Raw genomic sequence first — 19,817 nt, 5'->3', positions numbered from 1 at the left:
CCAAGCAGGGTTCTTCCCTGAAATACTGTGAAGCATAGCACAGCGGCAATCTTTACCGGATACAATGCAATAGACGAGTGGTTCTTAACCTGGGGTGCAAGATGCCCTTTCTGGGGGGTGCGAGAAATGGCCAGATTTGTTTTAGAAAACAGAAATTAAGCACAGGGACGTGAGTACAACTACTTTGTTTCATCAAACCTATGCATTTATTAACACATTTAACGACTGAGAACCATATGTCAGCAGTGACTTCAGAACCACTTCAATAGAGTTTTACATAACTTTAAACAAATTAGTCAGGATATGAATCACTTCCAATCGTCACGCATTCAATAATTACGAATGGAATGTTAACGCCTGGCAGCAGAGGGCAGTGCAGAACATTCCATATCCCTTGTACTGTGCTGCTATGTTCTCCGCCTGCAGCTACTGGCTTACTGATCAGCGTGGTGGGGTTATGATCACACAAGCCCGCACGACTCGCTAGGCGTGGGGGGAGGCTCTCATTCAGCAGTAGGTTGTGACATGAGCCACCGTGGCGAGATGTTAACTACCTCGCCTGGTATGCGTGGGTTCGATCCTTACCCAGACGACTGCTGTATATTTTGGGCCGTCCATGAATGACGTCACGCTATTTTGGACGATTTTTGACCCCCCTCCCCTTCTTCACACGACGTCACAAAAAGTCAGACCCCCCCCTCAAATATGACGTCACAAAGCTCTGCCCCCCCCCCCCCCACAAATCAAACATGCTTCAAATCGCTTTAAACTATTGTCATTGTAGTGCGTATTTATACTGGTAGGAACCTCCTGGTTACACCAGCCCACGGGATTATTGTGTCCGTCGTGCATCCAAAAATGGGAGGGGTGGGGCTGGGTGGAGAGGGGAGGGTGGGGAGGGGCTGGGTGAGGAGGGGAGGGTGGGGAGGGTCTGGGTGGGGAGGGTGGGGAGGGGTTGGCTGGGTGGGGAGGGCGGGGCTGGGTGGGGAGGGCGGGGCGGGGCTGGGTGGGGAGGGCGGGGCGGGGCTGGGTGGGGAGGGCGGGGCGGGGCTGGGTGGGGAGGGCGGGGCGGGGCTGGGTGGGGAGGGCGGGGCGGGGCTGGGTGGGGAGGGCGGGGCGGGGCTGGGTGGGGAGGGCGGGGCGGGGCTGGGTGGGGAGGGCGGGGCGGGGCTGGGTGGGGAGGGCGGGGCGGGGGTGGGGAGGGCGGGGCTGGGTGGGGAGGGCGGGGCTGGGTGGGGAGGGCGGGGCTGGGTGGGGAGGGCGGGGCTGGGTGGGGAGGGCGGGGCTGGGTGGGGAGGGCTGGGCTGGGTGGGGAGGGCTGGGCTGGGTGGGGAGGGCGGGGCTGGGTGGGGAGGGCGGGGCTGGGTGGGGCTGGGTGGGGGGTGGGAGGGGTGGGGCTGGGTGGGGAGGGGCTGGTCACCCCGTGGTGCCCTTATAAAACTCAACGTTTAACCTACTCACGCCGGCTTGTGCCCGCCCTCACAGTCGGGTATATTTGCGGAATACACCACGTGGTGCCGCCGTTGACCCTGGCCATTGACCGAGCAACCCAACGTTCCTACCAGCTCCCTCCGCAGGAATGTTTGAAACGTCTATTTAATTAAGTAGAACGTGTTGTCTATATTTGTTTAAAGTTGCGCATTTTTATGTGACGTCACATTTCTCAATCTCCCCCCCCCCCTTGTCACACATCGTCACAAGAGTCTGACCCCCCCCCCCCCCCTAGGTGCGTGACGTCATTTATGGACGGCCCCTTTGGAGTTTGCGGTGTCTCTCGCTCTCTCCCCGTGGTTGCGTGGATTTCTCTCCGGGTCCTTTGAGTGTTCCCTCCACATTTTAAAATACGCGTGTAGAGCATTTGGCTGGTTGACATTTCTACGTGATAAGCCACTTTGTTGAGCTATCATTTGTGGCCAGGTTTGTGAAACAAAGAAGCTAATAGCTTTACCTTACCTGGGTAAGGTAAAGCTATTACCTGGGTAAGGTAAAGCTATTGGCTTTATTTCTATAAATTTGTTTAACTTTCACTCTACTTTGCACGCAAATCGTATTGTTTATTGTTGTAACGTCCTTACCCGCCCCAACTGGACGTCTATGAAAAAGAGCTTTATAGCTCATCGGATTCCTCCAGTATAAATACATATTAATGATTCCGAAGGGCCACCTTGATTGACCTCAATGCCATTTTTGTTGTGGTGAAACAGACCCGTTTGAGTTATGGTCGAAACGTCGTGAGAATTTTTATTGTTTTATATATATTTTGTTATTTTGTTGTTTTCTCTTCAACGTGACTTTACCGAAAAAACTAAGAATATGAATCACAGCGCTGTTCCCGAACTGCGATCCACCGATGAGCCTCAATAAACGGAAATACAAAATACGATTAACTTCCTAATTCTACCGTACTAATCGACCCGATCGAATCCATTCGTCCTGCACTGCATTTGCGAATCGACGATGAATCGACACGTCCGCAACGGACGATGTTAATAGCACGAACACCGATTAACTGCAATCGGAATCGATACGCCACACACCCCTCCCCCCCCCCAACCACGATCACCACCGCCATGGTCAATACCGCCCTCGCGATTGGTCGAGCGTGCCGCCCCTTTGGCGGGTGACGTCAGCGGGGGGCGGGAGTTGGGCGGGGACCAATGAGAGGCGCGCTGCTGTTGACAGGCAGAAGGCGGAGAGGGCCCTCTGAGGTAAGAGCGAATGGTCGAGCGCTCGTCGATTTTCACCCCAAAAACGCCGAGGCTTTCGCGCAATTCTCCACTTTTATTGTCCTCTCCCGCGTCTCTCTCTATGATGTAACTCACACGGCTCCGTGTCAACGCTCGGCGATTGTTGATGCCGTTGTCGCGAGGTTGTTTTTGGGGCGGTGGTTCGGTTCGTTCGCTCACCACCTTCCTCCTCCTCCTCCGAAGGGGCCGTGCGCCGCGTGCGTTTTGGCACTGACTTGGTTAGCCGTGGACTATTTAAGCGCAGCAGATCAACGTCGCGTTGAGAAAGCATTGCGGCGGGATCGTTTATACTGACTCTCCACTTATACCACGCCGGTAAGATATTAACAGTGCCACACCTCACACACACACGACGTGAGATTGTTCAATGTGTGTCCGTGGTGATTGTAATTTTTTTTTCCTCCCAAGGTCTCGCTAAATTGAGCACCGCTTGGTGAGACGGTTCCACTTGGTTTTTAAGGAGAGCAGTGGGGGGTTTACTCTGGGATGTACTGGTTCCCGTCTTAAGACTGTGGAAGCTGTGCTGCTTGGCACGGGAATGCTGTATCTGAAAACGGATACTGCTGTGGGTCGGCACAATATCATGGCAGGTCCACCTGTGCCAATAAATACATGCCAAAAGGTAGAAATTATATGTTTTTGTTGACAAGCCAAGACTAGGGGTCATGGGTGGTCATAATAATAATATATTAGACTAAATTAACACATTCTTAGACTCCAATTCATCTGTAAGTTTGATCCATTGACAATATCTCGTCTGTTTCCATAACAGTACGATTACTGTAACAATTCTAGACCATATTCTTAGTTTTTTCGGTAAAGTCACGTTGAAGAGAAACAACAAAATAACAAAATATATATTATTTTGTTGTTTCTCTTCAACGTGACTTTACCGAAAAAACTAAGAATATGAATTACTGCAGTCACGAAAGCTTTAAATCAAAATTCTAGACCAGTTTACTCCCCAAAATACAGGATATCCTTAATGGACCACAATATAGGCTTACATTTTCACTTCAAACGGTAGTTTTAACTCAACTGCATTTTTATAATTGATCACAGTCGTTTAATCGCTATCACTCATTGCAGATAAACACCGCTAGCTTTGCTTATTCTGAGGTCATGACTTTACCTGCTATGTAAAAAAATAGGAATCCCGCAACTGTTATAGGCAGGTCACATTGGGGTCACGACTCAACTGGACACAGTGGCATACCGTTAAGCTTGCACTTATATCGATTTCATTCATGACCTCCGCCCACCCCCGTTTTCTAAAAAGCGTCTCCACCAGCTTGCAGGAAACCTGAGCCCACTGCGGCCTCACGTGATTCTTGTTTTTCTTGAGAGTGTGATATTGTATACAGGCTGAAGCAGAGGTTTGAGGAAATCTCGTTTATGGTTCTTGAGATAGAAATGGTCCGTGGATATACTTCGTGAGTCTTATGATTGGTCGCTACGTTGTGACAACTTGGGCACCTGAGTGCGTTACTGTGTATGGTGGGCTTGAGGTGAGATGAGAGAAGTGTAAGGTAAACATTGTTTAGTTTGATTATAGATGCAAGTAATAGAAGTGATACAAATGTACAATGTGTGTTTGAGATATTTGCCTTCTAGCACAAGGCAGTATAGGTATTAAACAATCTTGACACGATTGACCTTTAGCTCGTCGTAATGTGGCCCTGTGTTGGTATGATTCTCTTATTCTTTGGCCCAAGATAATTGTTTCTCATTGACCTTCAAAGCAAGGATATTTAACCGTTAGCATCAAATTCTCCATAAAGGGTTAAAAGTCTACTACAAAACAAATTGTATATATTGTACCCTGAGTCATTAGAACATTTAAATTATAAAACAAGCATGTTTTGTGCAATATCAAAAGTTTAGCATTTCTAATCACCATCATTCGTGTATTGGTATTTGCGTTATACATGGGTTATCATAGGCTGCTTGACTAAACTGTGAACACCAGCTAAAATCTATCTTTTACTCTTTTTTACAACACACAGATCACCATTTCCTGCCACAATGGTTCTGGACGAGCTAACCAGTGCAGCAAATGCATTCAACATTTTCTCACAGGTATTTTCTTTTTAAACCACAGACAATACGAAAGCATTTTGATTTAGTATAACACATAGGCTTTCGCGATCAATATCCATTATACAGGTTATTTTTGGGTTAGATCGGGTAAATATAAATGTGTTGTTAAACCCGCCATCACCAGACAGTCAATTAGTAAGGTTTCTCACGTAAACAGAACATGCCAATTCGTTATTAGTACAGCACACCGGTGTATTGGAGAACAAATCCACAACATTTACAGATTGTGTAAATATACAGATTGTAAATGTGTGACAAACCTTACTTTACGTGACCTTACTAATTGGCTATGTTAGGTGGTGTCGGGTTTAACGACACATTTATATTTACGTGATCTAACCCAAAAAAATACCTGTTATGCATTTTAATTTGTAGAGCACTAAAATGTAACAGCATTTAAAAATATTTTTGGTAAATGTTACATCTAGGATAAAAGGACATTAGGGATTGGACTAATTTTCAGATGAGTCAAGACATTTGTGGGTGTCATGTTAGGAGATGTCAAGTGGAAGTGGTGGTGAGGCAGTAGAGCTACAAGAAGTAGTGTTGCATTTTTTCACAGGAACAATGCTCAGTTTAACACATAGGCTTTTGCGACCAATATCCATAATACAGGGTTTTATTTGGGTCAGATTTCATAAATATAAATGTGGTGTTAAACCCGCCACCACCCGACACAGCCAATTAGTAAGGTTTGTCACGTAAAGAGAAAAAAACAGAACATGCCAATTTGTTACTAGTACAGCACACCGATGTGTCAGGTGGTGGCGGGTTTAACGACACATTTATATTCATGCGATCCTCTTAAGGAGGAACATTGCTACAAATTGTTTGAGTTATAATGATTGATCAACAGATTGTGCTAATGAATTTGCTCGTTTTTTTAAAGAGGCAATTGGCAGTGTTATTAATGATAGGTTATTTGCACCTTTTATCAGGGTAGAATGGAATTGATTATATGCTGGTTCTGATTGGTAAGATTTTATGCGGGTTTTCTGTATATGCAAGCAGACTTCAAAGCCTCATGTTTTCACTTCCACTCCAACATAAAACCAGCAATTTTTACATTACAAAGGGCAAGGGTGTACCAAGGGCAGAAGAAGGACATCAGAAAAAATGGGTTCAGTGGTGCAAGGCCATTGAAAGTGGTGGACAGGATAAGTTTGAAGGCTCAGTAGAAGGGTTCTGAAGATGCAATAAGGAAGAATCAATGGACAAGTTACATGTTGTTATTTTATACTTTTCAAATGGATAATATAAGGAAACTTAAAATATGTTTATCAACCTCTTTCACAGCAAGACCTCACTGTCAACAGCCCAGCCACCACATTGCGAATTCTCATGTTTATGGAAGAACAATTACAGATCACTATGGTAAGCAGTAGTGCACACTCCTTCATTTTAAGCATTTACTGTATTGTGTAATGCTTTGGTTTCTGTTATATGAAACAGGATTGGTTAAAAGGTGTTTGCTTGACTGTTGCGTCATTCAACTGTCATGTTACCACATCCTTTCTGGAAAGAACACCTTTGTCACAAATAACATTGGCTGGTTTCATGTACAGTTTTTTGAAGGGGATGGTTTCATTTACAGTATATTGAAAGGGCTGGTTTCGTGTACAGTATCTTGAAATGAGATTTAATCTACAATTAAATATACAGAAATATGTATAATATAAGCTCAGCATTTACGAATTAAAATTACATTAGTTTGCAGGCTTACTTTGAACTGAAACATGGGACATTTCCTGGTGACATACTACAGCATTTATCTAATTACAGTTATATCTGTTAAAACGAGCGTCATAGCTCATCGGATTTCTCCAGTATAATTACACATTCTGATTTAAATATTCTGATATGTTTGCATCCCGTTTACCATTTAACTTTCCTTAATCTTATGTTTCAGGTGTATGGTATCCTTATTGGTGCTGCAGTGGCTTTGCTCGTAATTGCTGTGGTCATTTTCTTTGTCTACAAAAAACTCAAGCAGAGATGTGAGTATCTAGATTTGTTATATTGGATTGTTAGATTTTGAAAGGAATCATTTAGGGGGAACACTAGTTTATTTACAGATGCATTTTAGTGTTTATTTGTGTGCATTGGCAGACACATTGGCTCAGAAACACATTTTAGGGAATTCGTTTTAAGATATTTTGCTGATCACTCGGTATACTGCAAGATATAGATTCAATTTGACGCTGGAGGCTGATATTTCATTGCCCTTTCATGGTGGAATAAAGAAGACTGTTGTTGGAATTACGTATTGTGTTATGAATCACTGTATAGTAATTCATGAAATTGTAATCTTGATCTTTATACCAACTTGCAACTCGCAAATCCTTTTGACGTAACCATCTGTCCATCCCTGCCAGCCAGCCAGGAAAACATTATAGAGCCCTGTATCTCCACCTTTCTCTCTCCACCTTTCTCTCTCCACCTTTCTCTCCACCTTTCTCTCTCCACCTTTCTCTTGCCTTCTCTGTACTGTATATCATTGTCTCTGTTTCTCTATTCATCTGTCTCCTCATCTACTACCTCGCCCTCGATATTCCTCCCCTTCCACTGTATCTCACCCACTTCTCTCCTCCCTGTTTCTCTCTGTTTCTCTCTTTTTTTCATTTTTTTTACGATCAGAGGAAACAAGAAGATGCTCGGTGTATTTGGCACTTTGCTTCGCTCATCATTTCGTATTTTCTTCAATGCGTTGCTTTACGTAACCCCCGCCCCTTTTTAAATGAAAGATTTAACAAAAGATTTTTCGCTCTGCTCTCCTTACCCCTTCCTCTCTCTACCTCCCTCTCTGACCCCATCTCTCTGTACCCCCTCTCTTCCTACTCCATGTCGCTCTCTCTTGCTCACTCTCTTGCTCTCTCTCTCGCTCACTCTCTCGCTCTCCCTCTCGCTGTCTCTTGCTCTCCTTCTCTCACTCTCTCTCTTAACTACGACAAGTGCTGCATCTGCACGCAGCTCTTCTCGCAGTCAAACGGCCTCTGACGGGTAGCTTATATCTGCATGCAGAGCTCTGCGTCATCTGCCACCGAGCACACGGCCTCCTCCAGCGCCCACTGCTCTCACCTCTCACTCTTGTGCTCCTTATTCCCACCTCTCTCTTTCCCATCTCAAGCTCTCTTGCCTCTCGCTAATCCTCCCACACTGGTTGTTGCTTTCCCTTGCTCACCTCTTTCCGTTCTGCTCTCTGACTTTGCTCTCCGTTTCACACTTTCACGTTTTCCCTGTACCTCTCCTCTCATTCTCTTCATATATCTCCCTCTATCTGTATCGCATTTGTGTGGGATACACGGCCAGGGTGGAAAGAGGGGGTGGGTGAAGTTGGCACGCAGGATCCTTGCTCAACGCGGGATGTGGGTAACAGTTGACGGCATCAACGCAGAAATGTTGATGTCATCATCACACCCGTGCTATTGGCTGTGCACCAGGCAGCCAGGCATGAATCCAGCCAGCAAACTTTCTTCGAATATAATGATTAATTTCTGGGAAATACATAATGATCCCAAAATCTCTCAATAATTATAATTATCAGTTGAACATGAAAGTGCTCTGTTATTGTAGACACTTCCATATATATAACTGCCCACTGACTCCTTTTTCAAATTTGGTGATTGTGAAATATCAGGCAACATTCTGGTTGTTTGATTTAAGTTTCATTTGAAAAACGCCCTAATTAACAATAACAGCTCTACAAGAGGTATTATATTAAAATGCTAACAGCAATAATTTGTTATTTTTATAGACCTTCAAAGGCAAGATGTTCCAAGGTATAGATTTCGCAAGAGAGACAAAGTCATGTTTTATGGGCGCAAGATCATGAGGAAGGTAAGACGTTTTGAAAACCCCATTAACGCATTTTATTGCTTGTTCATACGTTAATCATAATCAAGGACATTAATGTGTTATAAATACGATCATAGTTTCTGTTTGGGTAAGCTCTGTTCATGTGCGTCAGCGTCCCTAGATCATGCACGTGTAACACACTGCTTCCTAATATGCCAATCTTAGATGTCTCAGTCAACCTCCGCACTGGTGGAGAATGCTACGACAAGCACACAGAGGAGTCGTCTCAGAAAAAGACAGAAGGTCCTCAATTTGGCGAAAAAGTGAGTCTCACTACAACTACCATCTTTTGCCTCTGATAGGTTTTGAATTAAACAGATTTAAAGTGATGACGACACATGGCATATGTGCATTGCGATTTGGTGATCGGATGTTCAGTTCATTGATTGCATTTTAGGAATTGTAGAAAATGGTAATGAGCTGAAGCTTCCATTGTCTGAACAAAAAAAAAGAATTGCTTGAAAAATGTTTGGTATGGAAGTTTTTGAATAAGGTTTATATATTATTTGAAATGGTGCATGATGTTATATTTCTTACCTGTATTTGTGTTTTAATGGTGTTTGCCTGCCAAGTGGAATGAAAAGGTAATTATATCAGAACTGCTGTAATTACCATTTTTAAGCACTATACATGAAGGATGAAAACATTTTCACACATTGTATGGCCGAATGTTAATTACTCAAGCAATTTTACTTGGAGAGTGTAATGGTACAGTAACCTATTTAACAAAGTCAGCATGCAAGACTAGCAGATATGCAGTGGGCTGTATTGTATGTATGTTGAACCTCTTTCGCATCAAAAGTAGCCAACCGTGTTCATCGGAGGTGTGGGGGAATGCTAGCAAACTATTGTGATAAGTATTATGATAAGTGTCACTCAGATGTTGTGGGTGGTGGGTTCTGAGTCATTTATAAGTGCTATAATAGACGCAATATACACATCCGTTGCTTTGGAAATCAGTTGTAATACACACCCACGAATTTGCAATGAGTGTGTGTGTTGTGGCACACATAGTGTGCAGTCATTCTGATAGTCACATACGCTCAACTTAGTATATACATGGATATTTTGTTTTTTTGTACACTGTAAACTCGGGGAAAGTAAAACCAATCAAACCTGTTTAGGAGATGCAGATGCAATCATGTCGTTTGATAAGTTGAATTTTATGTCTTTTTGTTAGGGGTCTTCAGCATTCCAAGACAATTTCGTGCTTGCAAATGTGATCTTTATTATTATTTTCATCTTTTTATACCCCCTCCTATCCTTTCAAGTGCAACACTTTTTATTTTACTTCAGGCACCAACTCTCGCAAAATGTCAGCAGATATATATCCTGACATTGTCAACCACTAGCCACTGCTGCCAATGTCATCACACTGTCGCCACCCCACATGGTCCCACGATGCCACCGTCCTCCTCATTGCTTATTTCATTTCTCAATTTTTCAGTGTCTCAATTGCACATTATTTCCTTTGACTGCCATTCCATTACAAGTCTTGTCCATTGGCCATCGTCCTTCAGTAATGCGCCTTGCCCAAGCCCATTTGCTTTCTTGAATATGATGTCTGATTTGCATTTTTGTCTCCGATTTGTTCCCTGAACCACATGTTCAGAATGTCTCTCAGTGTAATTCAAAGCGGGCATCTCTCTATGCTTCTTTGCGTATGTCCCCATTTTAGTTGCATTTTCTTTGTTGGTATCCATGTCTTAGTATAAGTCCGTTTTTTTATTCTGATAAGAATGTCATAATGGGTAACATGCACTCATTCATTCAAGACTTTTTTCTTCAGAGACTTGGGTATGTTGCTTTTTAATGGTCAAATTCAGTATTCATAAGCATTCCATTCTGCTCTTGTTGCCTCAGTTAATAATTCTCTATCCAAATATGTTTCAATAATTGCCATGGGTGCTGTATTTTCAAGTTGCTGTCCTAGAGCAATACCTTTTCTTTGTTTAGCCAACTTTGTTGAACATGACTTTTGTTTTTTGCCCATGCTTATATTGAGACGAACTTTTCAGCCTATTTTGGCAACTTCCTGTCGGTCATTTATAATGTCTTACGATATCAGAAAATCAGAGACAGCTAATACTTTTTAACATCTATGTTTATGCCTTCATTTCTCCCATAAGATTTTTTTGGGAAACATCGACTAATGTTGCATTGAATAGCATGAGTGAGAGCGTATTTACCTGCTCATCTCCTGATTTGTAGTTTGTCGCTCTCTTTATCCAAACTCAGTGTAGCAGTTTATTTCATTATAAAAAGAGGTAAATGACTAATTCAACTTCTGAAGAGGCCCGCAGCCGTGGGAAGTGAAATTTCGAGAGGAGAGAAATAGTCAACGTGCAGGCCAACGTGAAAAGCAAACTCACATTACAAGCAGCTGCAGAAGCATACGTTTTTATATTTGCAAATTGACTGATAGTATTATTACATTTCTTTTTGTTAAGGCCTTATTTTTTTATTCAAACTGCTCTAGTCATCCAAGCTCTCACAATTGGAGGGTTTCATAAAGTGTTTAAATGATCAGACTTTTTGTTTAAAAAATATTTATATATTTCCAATGAAACGATTACCTGGTATGCAGCATTGAGATTACTTTTGATAGTGCACACATGTTTGATGTTAGGGAGATGGTATGTAGCTTATGTAACATACTGTAGATGTGCCAAGTGCACTGTTCAAATCAGTTACGTTGAAAGGAATTTAATGTGATTTGGCCTTTGGTCGTGTACAGTCCTTGACATCTTGAAACGTGTTCTTTTCATATTCTTGGTTCTTTTGGTAAAGTCACGTAGAAGGGAAACAATAAAATAATAAAAATATAAAACAGTACAATTCTCACGACGTTTCGACTGCAACACAAGTAATCATCATCAGGTGTGAAAACCACAGCAAGAAAATTTGAAAAAAGTGGCGGTTATTTTTTTCAAACTTTCTTGCTGTGGTTTTCACACCTGATGATGATTGCTTGTGTTGCAGTCGAAACGTCGTGAGAATTTTATTGTTTTATATTTGTATTATTTTATTGTTTCCCTTCTACGTGACTTTACCGAAAGAACCAACAATATGAATCCCTGCAGTCACGAAAGCTTTAAATCAAAATTTAGTGTTATTTTCAGTTATTTATGTAACTTTTTTCAAATTGTGAATAGATTTGACTGGTGTGTGTGTTGGCAATTTGAGGTTATATACATTCACTTTTATTCCTACAGATCCTGCCACAGTCTATATTACTCCCAAGTGTATAAAGTTGGTTTATTGTTACCTAAGTGTCACGAACCTTTGTTGATTTGCATTACTTCCCCTGGTCATTTTAAACATTACAAGTTATTTATTAAACACTGATGGCCTGTCCTGTATACCTTGTCCTTTGTGTGTTAAGGCATTGGAGACATTTTGCTGGTAGCTCCAACTAATAGCAATGATGGCCGCACACTTGTACTGCTAGGTCTGCTATTATGCAGTAAAATCTCCAGTAATACAAGCTGTTGGAATGGAAATAAATGCAAGATATGTGCCACTGAATGTAAACATAGCGGTGTCAAATAGTGGCCATGTAAATCCAAGTTTTTTTTTTCATAGCCTGGCAGCACCCTCATGTACTGGTAGGTATGAATACCATCAGGCTGCAGAGACAGTTTATTCTTATAATCTCACTTCCCTACCCCTTCATATACCTGTGAAGAGAGGTTAGGGCTTGACCACAACCCATGTTTTTTTTTTGCATGCTCGTGTAGGTTTTTCCTCTACCTCCCCTTATTTTGAACTTCAGAGATAACTTGTTTTAACAGTTGGACAAGTATGCGGTTTGTCTGGACTGCTTGGAGGTGGGCCACATGATAAACTCCTGCCCGCCATGCTTTTTGCCCGACAAAAATATAGCCATCTTTACATCATACGGCTGCCTCAGGGGAGGTCACGTGTGGTGCAGCAGAAAGTGGCACTGTACCTCGGCTTGTTGGTTCATGGGGGAGTGTGTGCAGGCCTCAGTCGGAGTCTGGTTCCCAAAGGTGCCCCCGTGCCCCCAGTCTCATGGGCCTTGTCCTCTGCGGTGGTGCTAGCTATTACTCGCATGCGGCTTTTGCTGTTGGAGTTTTCACAGAGCTTGCTGTGTCCATTGCGGAGCTTTTTTGCGAGCTGTGCGAGACCCGCGACTTTATCTGCCGATTTCCAGCATCCATCATAGTCTACCTGCAATAGAAGAAGTATAAAAAAGGAACAAAGCAATCTAGAATCTTGTGCCCTGGCTATATGAGTTAACGGCAACACGGACTATAAGTACCTGCACCATCAATGGAATTTCCTTCTATGTGGTGCACAGATTGTTTTGTCATCTATTGGCATCTTGCTGTTAACTAAGGATTTGTCTGAAAGAGTCCTCCCGTAAGTTGCTGTGCTTTCCACTTCGTGCCACTCAGGGGTATATCCACCCCTTGAGGCTAGAAGGGGCCAAGACTTGAGGGGTCGCCCAATCTCCATGACAGTTCTGGGAAAAAAGATTATTAACAGAGGGAACTTTCACCCCCACTGACTCCCAAGTGCTGATGGTACAGTTTACCCCCTCCCACCTACTCCTGTTTCCCAAGATCCCTTCAGGGGGATATCTCATGCTATTTGCAAGTATATGGGATGTCAGTCTCTTTGACTAGTCAGTCCGGGCTACCGTGAGTGGAGGCTACTCTCTTCAGACACCAATCGCATCCTGGTATGTCTGTCGAGGGCCACGCAGCCGTCGCAGTGGCCTCCGCGATTGAATTTGGATGCCCTGTTGGATCTTCCCCTGGTTCTAGATCAGCTCGCAAGGCTCTCCCATTCAGAACAACTCCCTGCCCCCCTTTCCCCAAGTGAAATGGGGAGGCGGCTTGCAGTTTAATTTGGCAATTTTATAACAGTCTTGAATCACCCTGTGTCATGAGTATGCTGATAAACAGCTCTCCTTCTTCATTACCGTGCACTCCACGAGGGTGGTGCTGACATTCTGGGCCAGCGCTAAAAAAGGTCACCTTGGAATAAATTATTGGGGGAACCACCTTAGCATATGCTACTTTTATTAATCTACCATTACAGACTCAACATCCTAGTCTCTGCTGATGCAGCTTTTTTGTCAGGCAGTGGGCTTTTCAACTTCTATTAAAGGGGTGCTGTTTCCACTTTTTTGTATTGCTATGTTAGGGGAGACCTATCAGGTACTAATGTAGCTGCTACCAGGCCAGACAAAAATATAAAATGTTTGTAGTTGCATGAAAAATAATTTGATTAGTCTATGGCAGCGTCCACAAGGCTCCTGCCAAGACCCCCCAGGTTCAGCAGCACGGCACTGGCCTGATAATAGGTTGTGAAGAGTTTCCCCTCCACGACTGGTGAGGTTAGTGAATAGTTATTTTATATGCAAGCGCTTACGTTCATGCCTCTGGCAGCTGTAGATATGTGTATAGCTTGGGGATATTTCCGCATGTGTACTTGGATCGCCAAGCGGGGTATGGTCGACTCCTCTCTCTTCGTGTGTATGGAGGGGATGGGAAGCTGGCCAGAAAAGATGCTCTTTCTGCAGTCTGGTGGTCTCCAGAGGAAATCCCTATCAGTAACTGATTTGGTGCTGCAAATGCCAAATCAACCTTTATGCTCGTGCTAAAATTTAAATTATTGCCAGCTTTTGCCGAATACTGATTCCAGCAATGATGCCATGAAATTTCACTGCACTGTAATCACAGTATATTGCTTACACGGTTTTTTTATTATCATGTGTTTACCTAAGTTGTAGGTGTCATAGTTCTTTTATTTACTGTACAGTATGCACTTTGGCCTGAATGATCGTGAAAATAAGAAGTTGTAAAATACTTGGTTATTGTTGAGCCATGGAAAATAAAAAAAAATCATACACAAGTTTTATTTTTAATTAAAATATTGTTCTTTCCACAAATAATTATACGTTTAATGAAAGGCTGTTGATATCACCAGATAGCTGTTGGTTCTTTCGATGAGATATTAAACTTCTGGTCTATTATTTGCAGAATATTGCGCTTTAAAAAGGAGCTGCCAACGCTACAGCCGAAGGAACCACCGCCAGCTTTGCTAGAGGCTGACCTGAGTGAGTACGAGGTATCTGACTCAAGGCTGCCCTCCGAGGTCCTCTACATGCTGAAGAACGTACGGTATGTATGTGTGTGTACGTATATATCTTGAACTTCTCTTGTACGTAGCCAACCGTGCTAATCGTCGGCCCCAGGAAAGGACAGAAAACTAAACACAAAAATCAGTTCTAAAGAAATTACCGTATTTTAAAAGTGGATAGCTCCAGTGGCTTCCTAATGTCGGAAGGAAGAGCGTTCCATCTGGCTGCAGAACCGCATCTGAAAGTGAACAATGCAATGACCGTCTTTGCCGCTGTGAGGATAACCGGAGTTTGCGTGATGGTTTATGCTCCTTAACGTGGAGTGCACACCATTTATTCTACAGTTGGTGGTTTATTGCTATGATGATTTGATGAATTGTCAAGCTTTGGCATCACGGGTTAATTTAAGAATAGATTGCTTTGTTGTACTTGTGCTGCATGTGGAATATTTTGAGGTACCAGAATAAAGGGATGTTTGGGATAATAAGAGAATCGCTCAGTAAAGAAGTGCTTAAACAATGCAGTCTAGACAGTTTACACGAACAAGCATGACTATACAATATGATGTGGGTTAAACATATTTGAAACAAGATTCAATGCATGTATAATGAGGATAAGAGTTGATTATAATAAATGAATCAAATAATCTTAGCATCCCTAGTATTTATACGTGCAGTATATGAGAATGTTGATGATTATAATACCCTAAATTAAGCAATTTGTGAAATATCATTTGTGTGTTAATGCTCTTGTAATTTTGCCAATGAAGGGTGCTTGGTCACTTTGAGAAGCCCCTTTTCTTGGAGCTGTGCAAGCACATGGTGTTTGTGAAGTTCCATGAAGGAGAGCACATCTTCCGGCCAGGGCAGCCGGATGACTCCATATACGTACTGCAGGATGGCCTGTTGGAAGTGTGCATCACCGAGAGTGTGAGTGTGTGAGCAAGTTGCATTGGATGTGCCTTTTACATTGAGGACACGTAATGCAGTGAGGGAAAAAAAGTATTTGATCCCCTGCTGATTTTGTACGTTTGCCCACTGACAAAGAAATGATCATTCTATAATTTAATCGTAGGTTTATTTGAACAGTGAAAGACAGAATAACAACAAAAAAATCCAGAAAAACGCATGTCAAAAATGTTATAAATTGATTTGCATTTTAATGAGGGAAATAAGTATTTGACCCCCTCTCAATCCGAAAGATTTCTGGCTCCCAGGTGTCTTTTATACAGGTAACGAGCTGAGATTAGGAGCACGCTCAAAGGGAGTGCTCCTAATCTCAGCTTGTTACCTGTATAAAAGGCACCTGTAGCTGAAAACGAACCACCTGAAAGGAACTTGCAACCCAAAAAACTAATTTGTCTTTTGTTTTATATATATACACATGCCTAGTCTGTTGTTGCAATGATGCTACTTGAGCACACTATGGTGACGTGGATGACCTATGTGGATATTTTTATCATAAACAATACACCGTCCTTTGTTAATCTACTGCTGGATGAAGGCCTACCCATGCCGTGATGGTTCTTTTACTGTAATTCACACTTGTCAGTGCAACGAGAGGGCCCAAAACTGATTCAGGTATTACCGCTGATGTTAGTTGTGTTAAGGTACAATGTGTGAACCATTGTACGTTAACACAGCTTAAAACTCGTGTTGAAGATGAAATTGTAATCAAAGCGTTTGTCTCTTTTGTGGTGCATCTTTTTTATTAGTAGTTCATGTTTAATTAAGGCAGTGGCTTTGTGTTCTGTGTGTTTTTGTGGATTTGACTATTGCCTGATCACCATTTGGAATCGGGCAGGTATACAGTGGTTGCTCTGCACTGTGATGCGCAAGTTTAGAATTTTGTTGCACAACTTGAAGACATTACCAGAGCAATGGAGTGCATATTCAGGCAATCTGGCTCTACATTTATCACATATTTTCCTTTACATGCGCTTTAAAAAAAAGTTTTGTTATGTGATGTCATTTTTTACATAGCCTCTCTGGTCAACAGCTTTGTTTTTTCTTTCCACACCAATGTGTTTTTGTGTACTGGACATTGAAGCCAGAACAGCGTTGCTTGTAATGTCTCTTTGTATTGCAAACAAAAAAAAACAGATGAATGTAAATATGTTTGTGATAATTTTGTGTTTGATTTTTGTTTTGGCCTTGGCTAGGATGGAACAGAGGCTGTGGTCAAGGAGGTACACCCAGGGGACAGCGTGCACAGTCTGCTCAGCATTCTGGACGTAATCACAGTACGTACTCTGCAGTAGGTTATGTACGTCCACAACTGTGCCCGCAGCGAAATAGAAGTTTGATTTGGTGAAGATAAAGCAAGTGTTTAGTTAATTAGGCCACAGAGAGTGTCAGATTGTGTACCAGAAAGGCACCACCTATGTAAACAAAAATACAATTTCACTTGACTAACTCGCATACTAAGTTGTAAACGGCATAGCTTTACTATATAAAAACAGAGTTGATTGTGACCCTTGGATTAACTTTTGGCACATCAGATAGGTAGTTGAATATTTTCAGATGTGATCTGCATACCTCAATACCACCTTTGTGGTTGTGGAGTTTTGTAATCATCTGATAAAAATGTCTTGCTTGGCTTCTTGTGTCACAGTATTTGTAGCAGAACCAGATTCAAGCGACGCACATTATTATACTTTACGTTTCTTTAAACCAGGAGGAAGAATGTTGCACTGATGCCATCTTGTGTGTTGCAGGGTTACCCAGCACCTTACAAGACAGTGTCCGCCCGGGCAGCTGTTAACTCAACGGTTCTTCGTCTTCCGGCAGAAGCCTTCCAGTCCGTCTTCCAGAAGTACCCAGAGACCCTCGTCCGAGTTGTGCAGGCGAGCACTCCATTTAATACATGCTGATAATGAACAGTTCTTTGGCTATACAAAGAATGTTTTGTTCATGTTTACACTTGGTGTTGTTCCACTTGCTAGCACTTTTCTTTTATTGTGCATGAAAGTATTGGTCCCTTGTCCCTGATTCTTTATTGATGATGTGAAGTAAATTCAAGCACGGCTCATCATTGCCGCACACACTTTATTGTTTATTGACATGCTTGACTGATGTAAAGACATTAAACCATTTTTCTTTCCATCCATAATGGTATAGTGGTAAGTGCACTGCATGATGAACCTGTCCACCCGAGTTTGATTCCCAGTTATGGATAACATCGGTGGCGAATTACATTTAAACTCGTCCTTAGTGTCCCTCTTCACTCACCTGTATTAATCAGAGTGGTGAAGTATGGTCAAGCAATCCCCATGATGAATGTGGCGTGGGAAAGCAGTGGATTGACAGAGCTGTACAATTTTATATAGTATATAATTTACCATAAAGTGTTCTCGACTGGGCTGACCTTGTGACTTTATATGATTAGTTTTGCTCTCCTACGCTTAACAAGAAATATTAATGTAGTTGGTGTGGTGTTTACAGATTATTATGGTGCGCTTACAACGAGTGACTTTCCTGGCTCTTCACAACTACTTAGGGCTCACGAACGAGCTCTTCAGTGCAGTGAGTACTTATTTAAAGGCCGTTGAGTAAAGCATGACTTGTGTTTCGCAAAGTTTGGGTAAACACATAAAAGCGCGCATTACACAATTGTTTGTATAAGGGTAACTGCTGGTGCAGAGATGTGGGACGCTCCGATTTAAACTCATTTGCACTCATTTAAATTTGCGTAGATGTGAAATGTTGATGTCATTTTTTTCAATTGCAAAATAGGCAAATTCGATTCTTATTCTTAGCTCTTTCGGTAAAGTCACGTTTTAGGGAACCAATAAAATAATATATATAAAAACAATAAAATTCTCACGACGTTTCGACCATAACACAAACGGTCATCATCAGGTGTGAAAACCAACGGCAAGAAACATTTGAAAGAAGTGGCGGTTGGTATTTTTTTAAATTACAAACACCGTAAATAAATAAATACGAACCGCCACTTCTTTCAAATGTTTCTTGCCGTTGGTTTTCAGACCTGATGATGACCGTTTGTGTTATGGTCGAAACGTGAGAAATTTATTGTTTTATTCATAATAACGGTTTTTGGGTTAGATCGCGTTTATTTATAAATGTGTCGTAACCCTCCACCACCCGACACGGCCAATCAGCAAAAAAGTGTCACGTTATATATATATTATATATATTTTATTATTTTATTGGTTCCCTTCAACGTGACTTTACCGAAAGAGCTAAGAATATGAATTACTGCAGTCACGAAAGCTTTAAATCAATATTCGATTCTCTTTCGCGACTTGAGGTATTACACATTAATGTCCTTGTTTTCTAACGTATTAACCTTGTCGAATTTTTCCACATGTCGTTCATAATACAAAAAGGAATGTAAAAAGATGCCAAAAAAGGTACGAATGTTTTCTTTTCATAGCAAAACGAAAATGTCATGCTATGCAAAGCATGCATTATGATTCCATTAACGCAGTACTTAATGTACACCTGCTTTATTGTATTGCTATGAGTTTTATTTTCATTGCGAGTAACTGGCGCACTTTCCGCAGCTGCCGAGACGTTCGTTGCTTTTGCAAGCCATGACTTGCAATCACACGGCACTGTCACTCTGCTTTTTCATGTGTATTGCATCGCTGGGATGACCACATTTCCTAGTTTTACAGGCATAGGCCCAGGTTACTTAGGTAGTTCGTGGAAAAAAAAAACCATGATTGCACCAGAACACGTGATTGAGTCATATGTCTCGTAAGCCACCACATTCTTCATTAATTTCACATTTTGATCTTATTCTGGTTAGTATAGTTAAAGTACAATAACCTCATGGAGTATTATCCATCTATATAGGTAATGAGCTACCACCGGGTTGCAATTGTATATTTGCCAATATTTTTGCATCGATTATGAAATCTATATTGTCAATCATATAGATTTTATACAGTCCATCCGGAATTAAATGTGAATTTGTTGTCCTCTGCATGGCAGCCACCTGTTATTTTCATACCTTTTTGACCATTCCCAATT

At 42.0% G+C, this 19,817-nt stretch overlaps 1 protein-coding gene across 10 annotated transcripts in view; it reads left to right on the top strand.

Annotated features, from left to right (window-relative positions):
* Nucleotides 1–2,608: 2,608 nt before the first annotated feature.
* Nucleotides 2,609–19,817, top strand: part of PNPLA7 (patatin like domain 7, lysophospholipase) — a 41,927-nt gene continuing 24,718 nt past the window's right edge. For 4 of the 10 annotated variants that reach the window (XM_076068757.1, XM_076068756.1, XM_076068755.1 and 1 more), the window contains exons 1-11: nucleotides 3,657–4,826; nucleotides 6,144–6,221; nucleotides 6,757–6,844; nucleotides 8,602–8,684; nucleotides 8,868–8,965; nucleotides 14,717–14,857; nucleotides 15,587–15,746; nucleotides 16,979–17,059; nucleotides 17,534–17,662; nucleotides 18,261–18,341; nucleotides 19,169–19,192. In XM_076068757.1, the coding sequence (XP_075924872.1) occupies nucleotides 4,773–4,826; nucleotides 6,144–6,221; nucleotides 6,757–6,844; nucleotides 8,602–8,684; nucleotides 8,868–8,965; nucleotides 14,717–14,857; nucleotides 15,587–15,746; nucleotides 16,979–17,059; nucleotides 17,534–17,662; nucleotides 18,261–18,341; nucleotides 19,169–19,192 (1,017 nt within the window). In that variant the 5' untranslated portion in view covers nucleotides 3,657–4,772. The other 6 variants (XM_076068753.1, XM_032958915.2, XM_076068752.1 and 3 more) reach the window with 6 other exon arrangements.

The sequence above is a fragment of the Petromyzon marinus genome, chromosome 22 (genome assembly GCF_048934315.1).
Source record: "Petromyzon marinus isolate PM22_M1 ecotype Great Lakes invasive population chromosome 22, UKy_Petmar_22M1.pri1.0, whole genome shotgun sequence".
Classification (NCBI taxonomy): Eukaryota; Metazoa; Chordata; class Hyperoartia; order Petromyzontiformes; family Petromyzontidae; genus Petromyzon; species Petromyzon marinus.
This window is presented reverse-complemented; position numbering and strand designations above follow the sequence as displayed.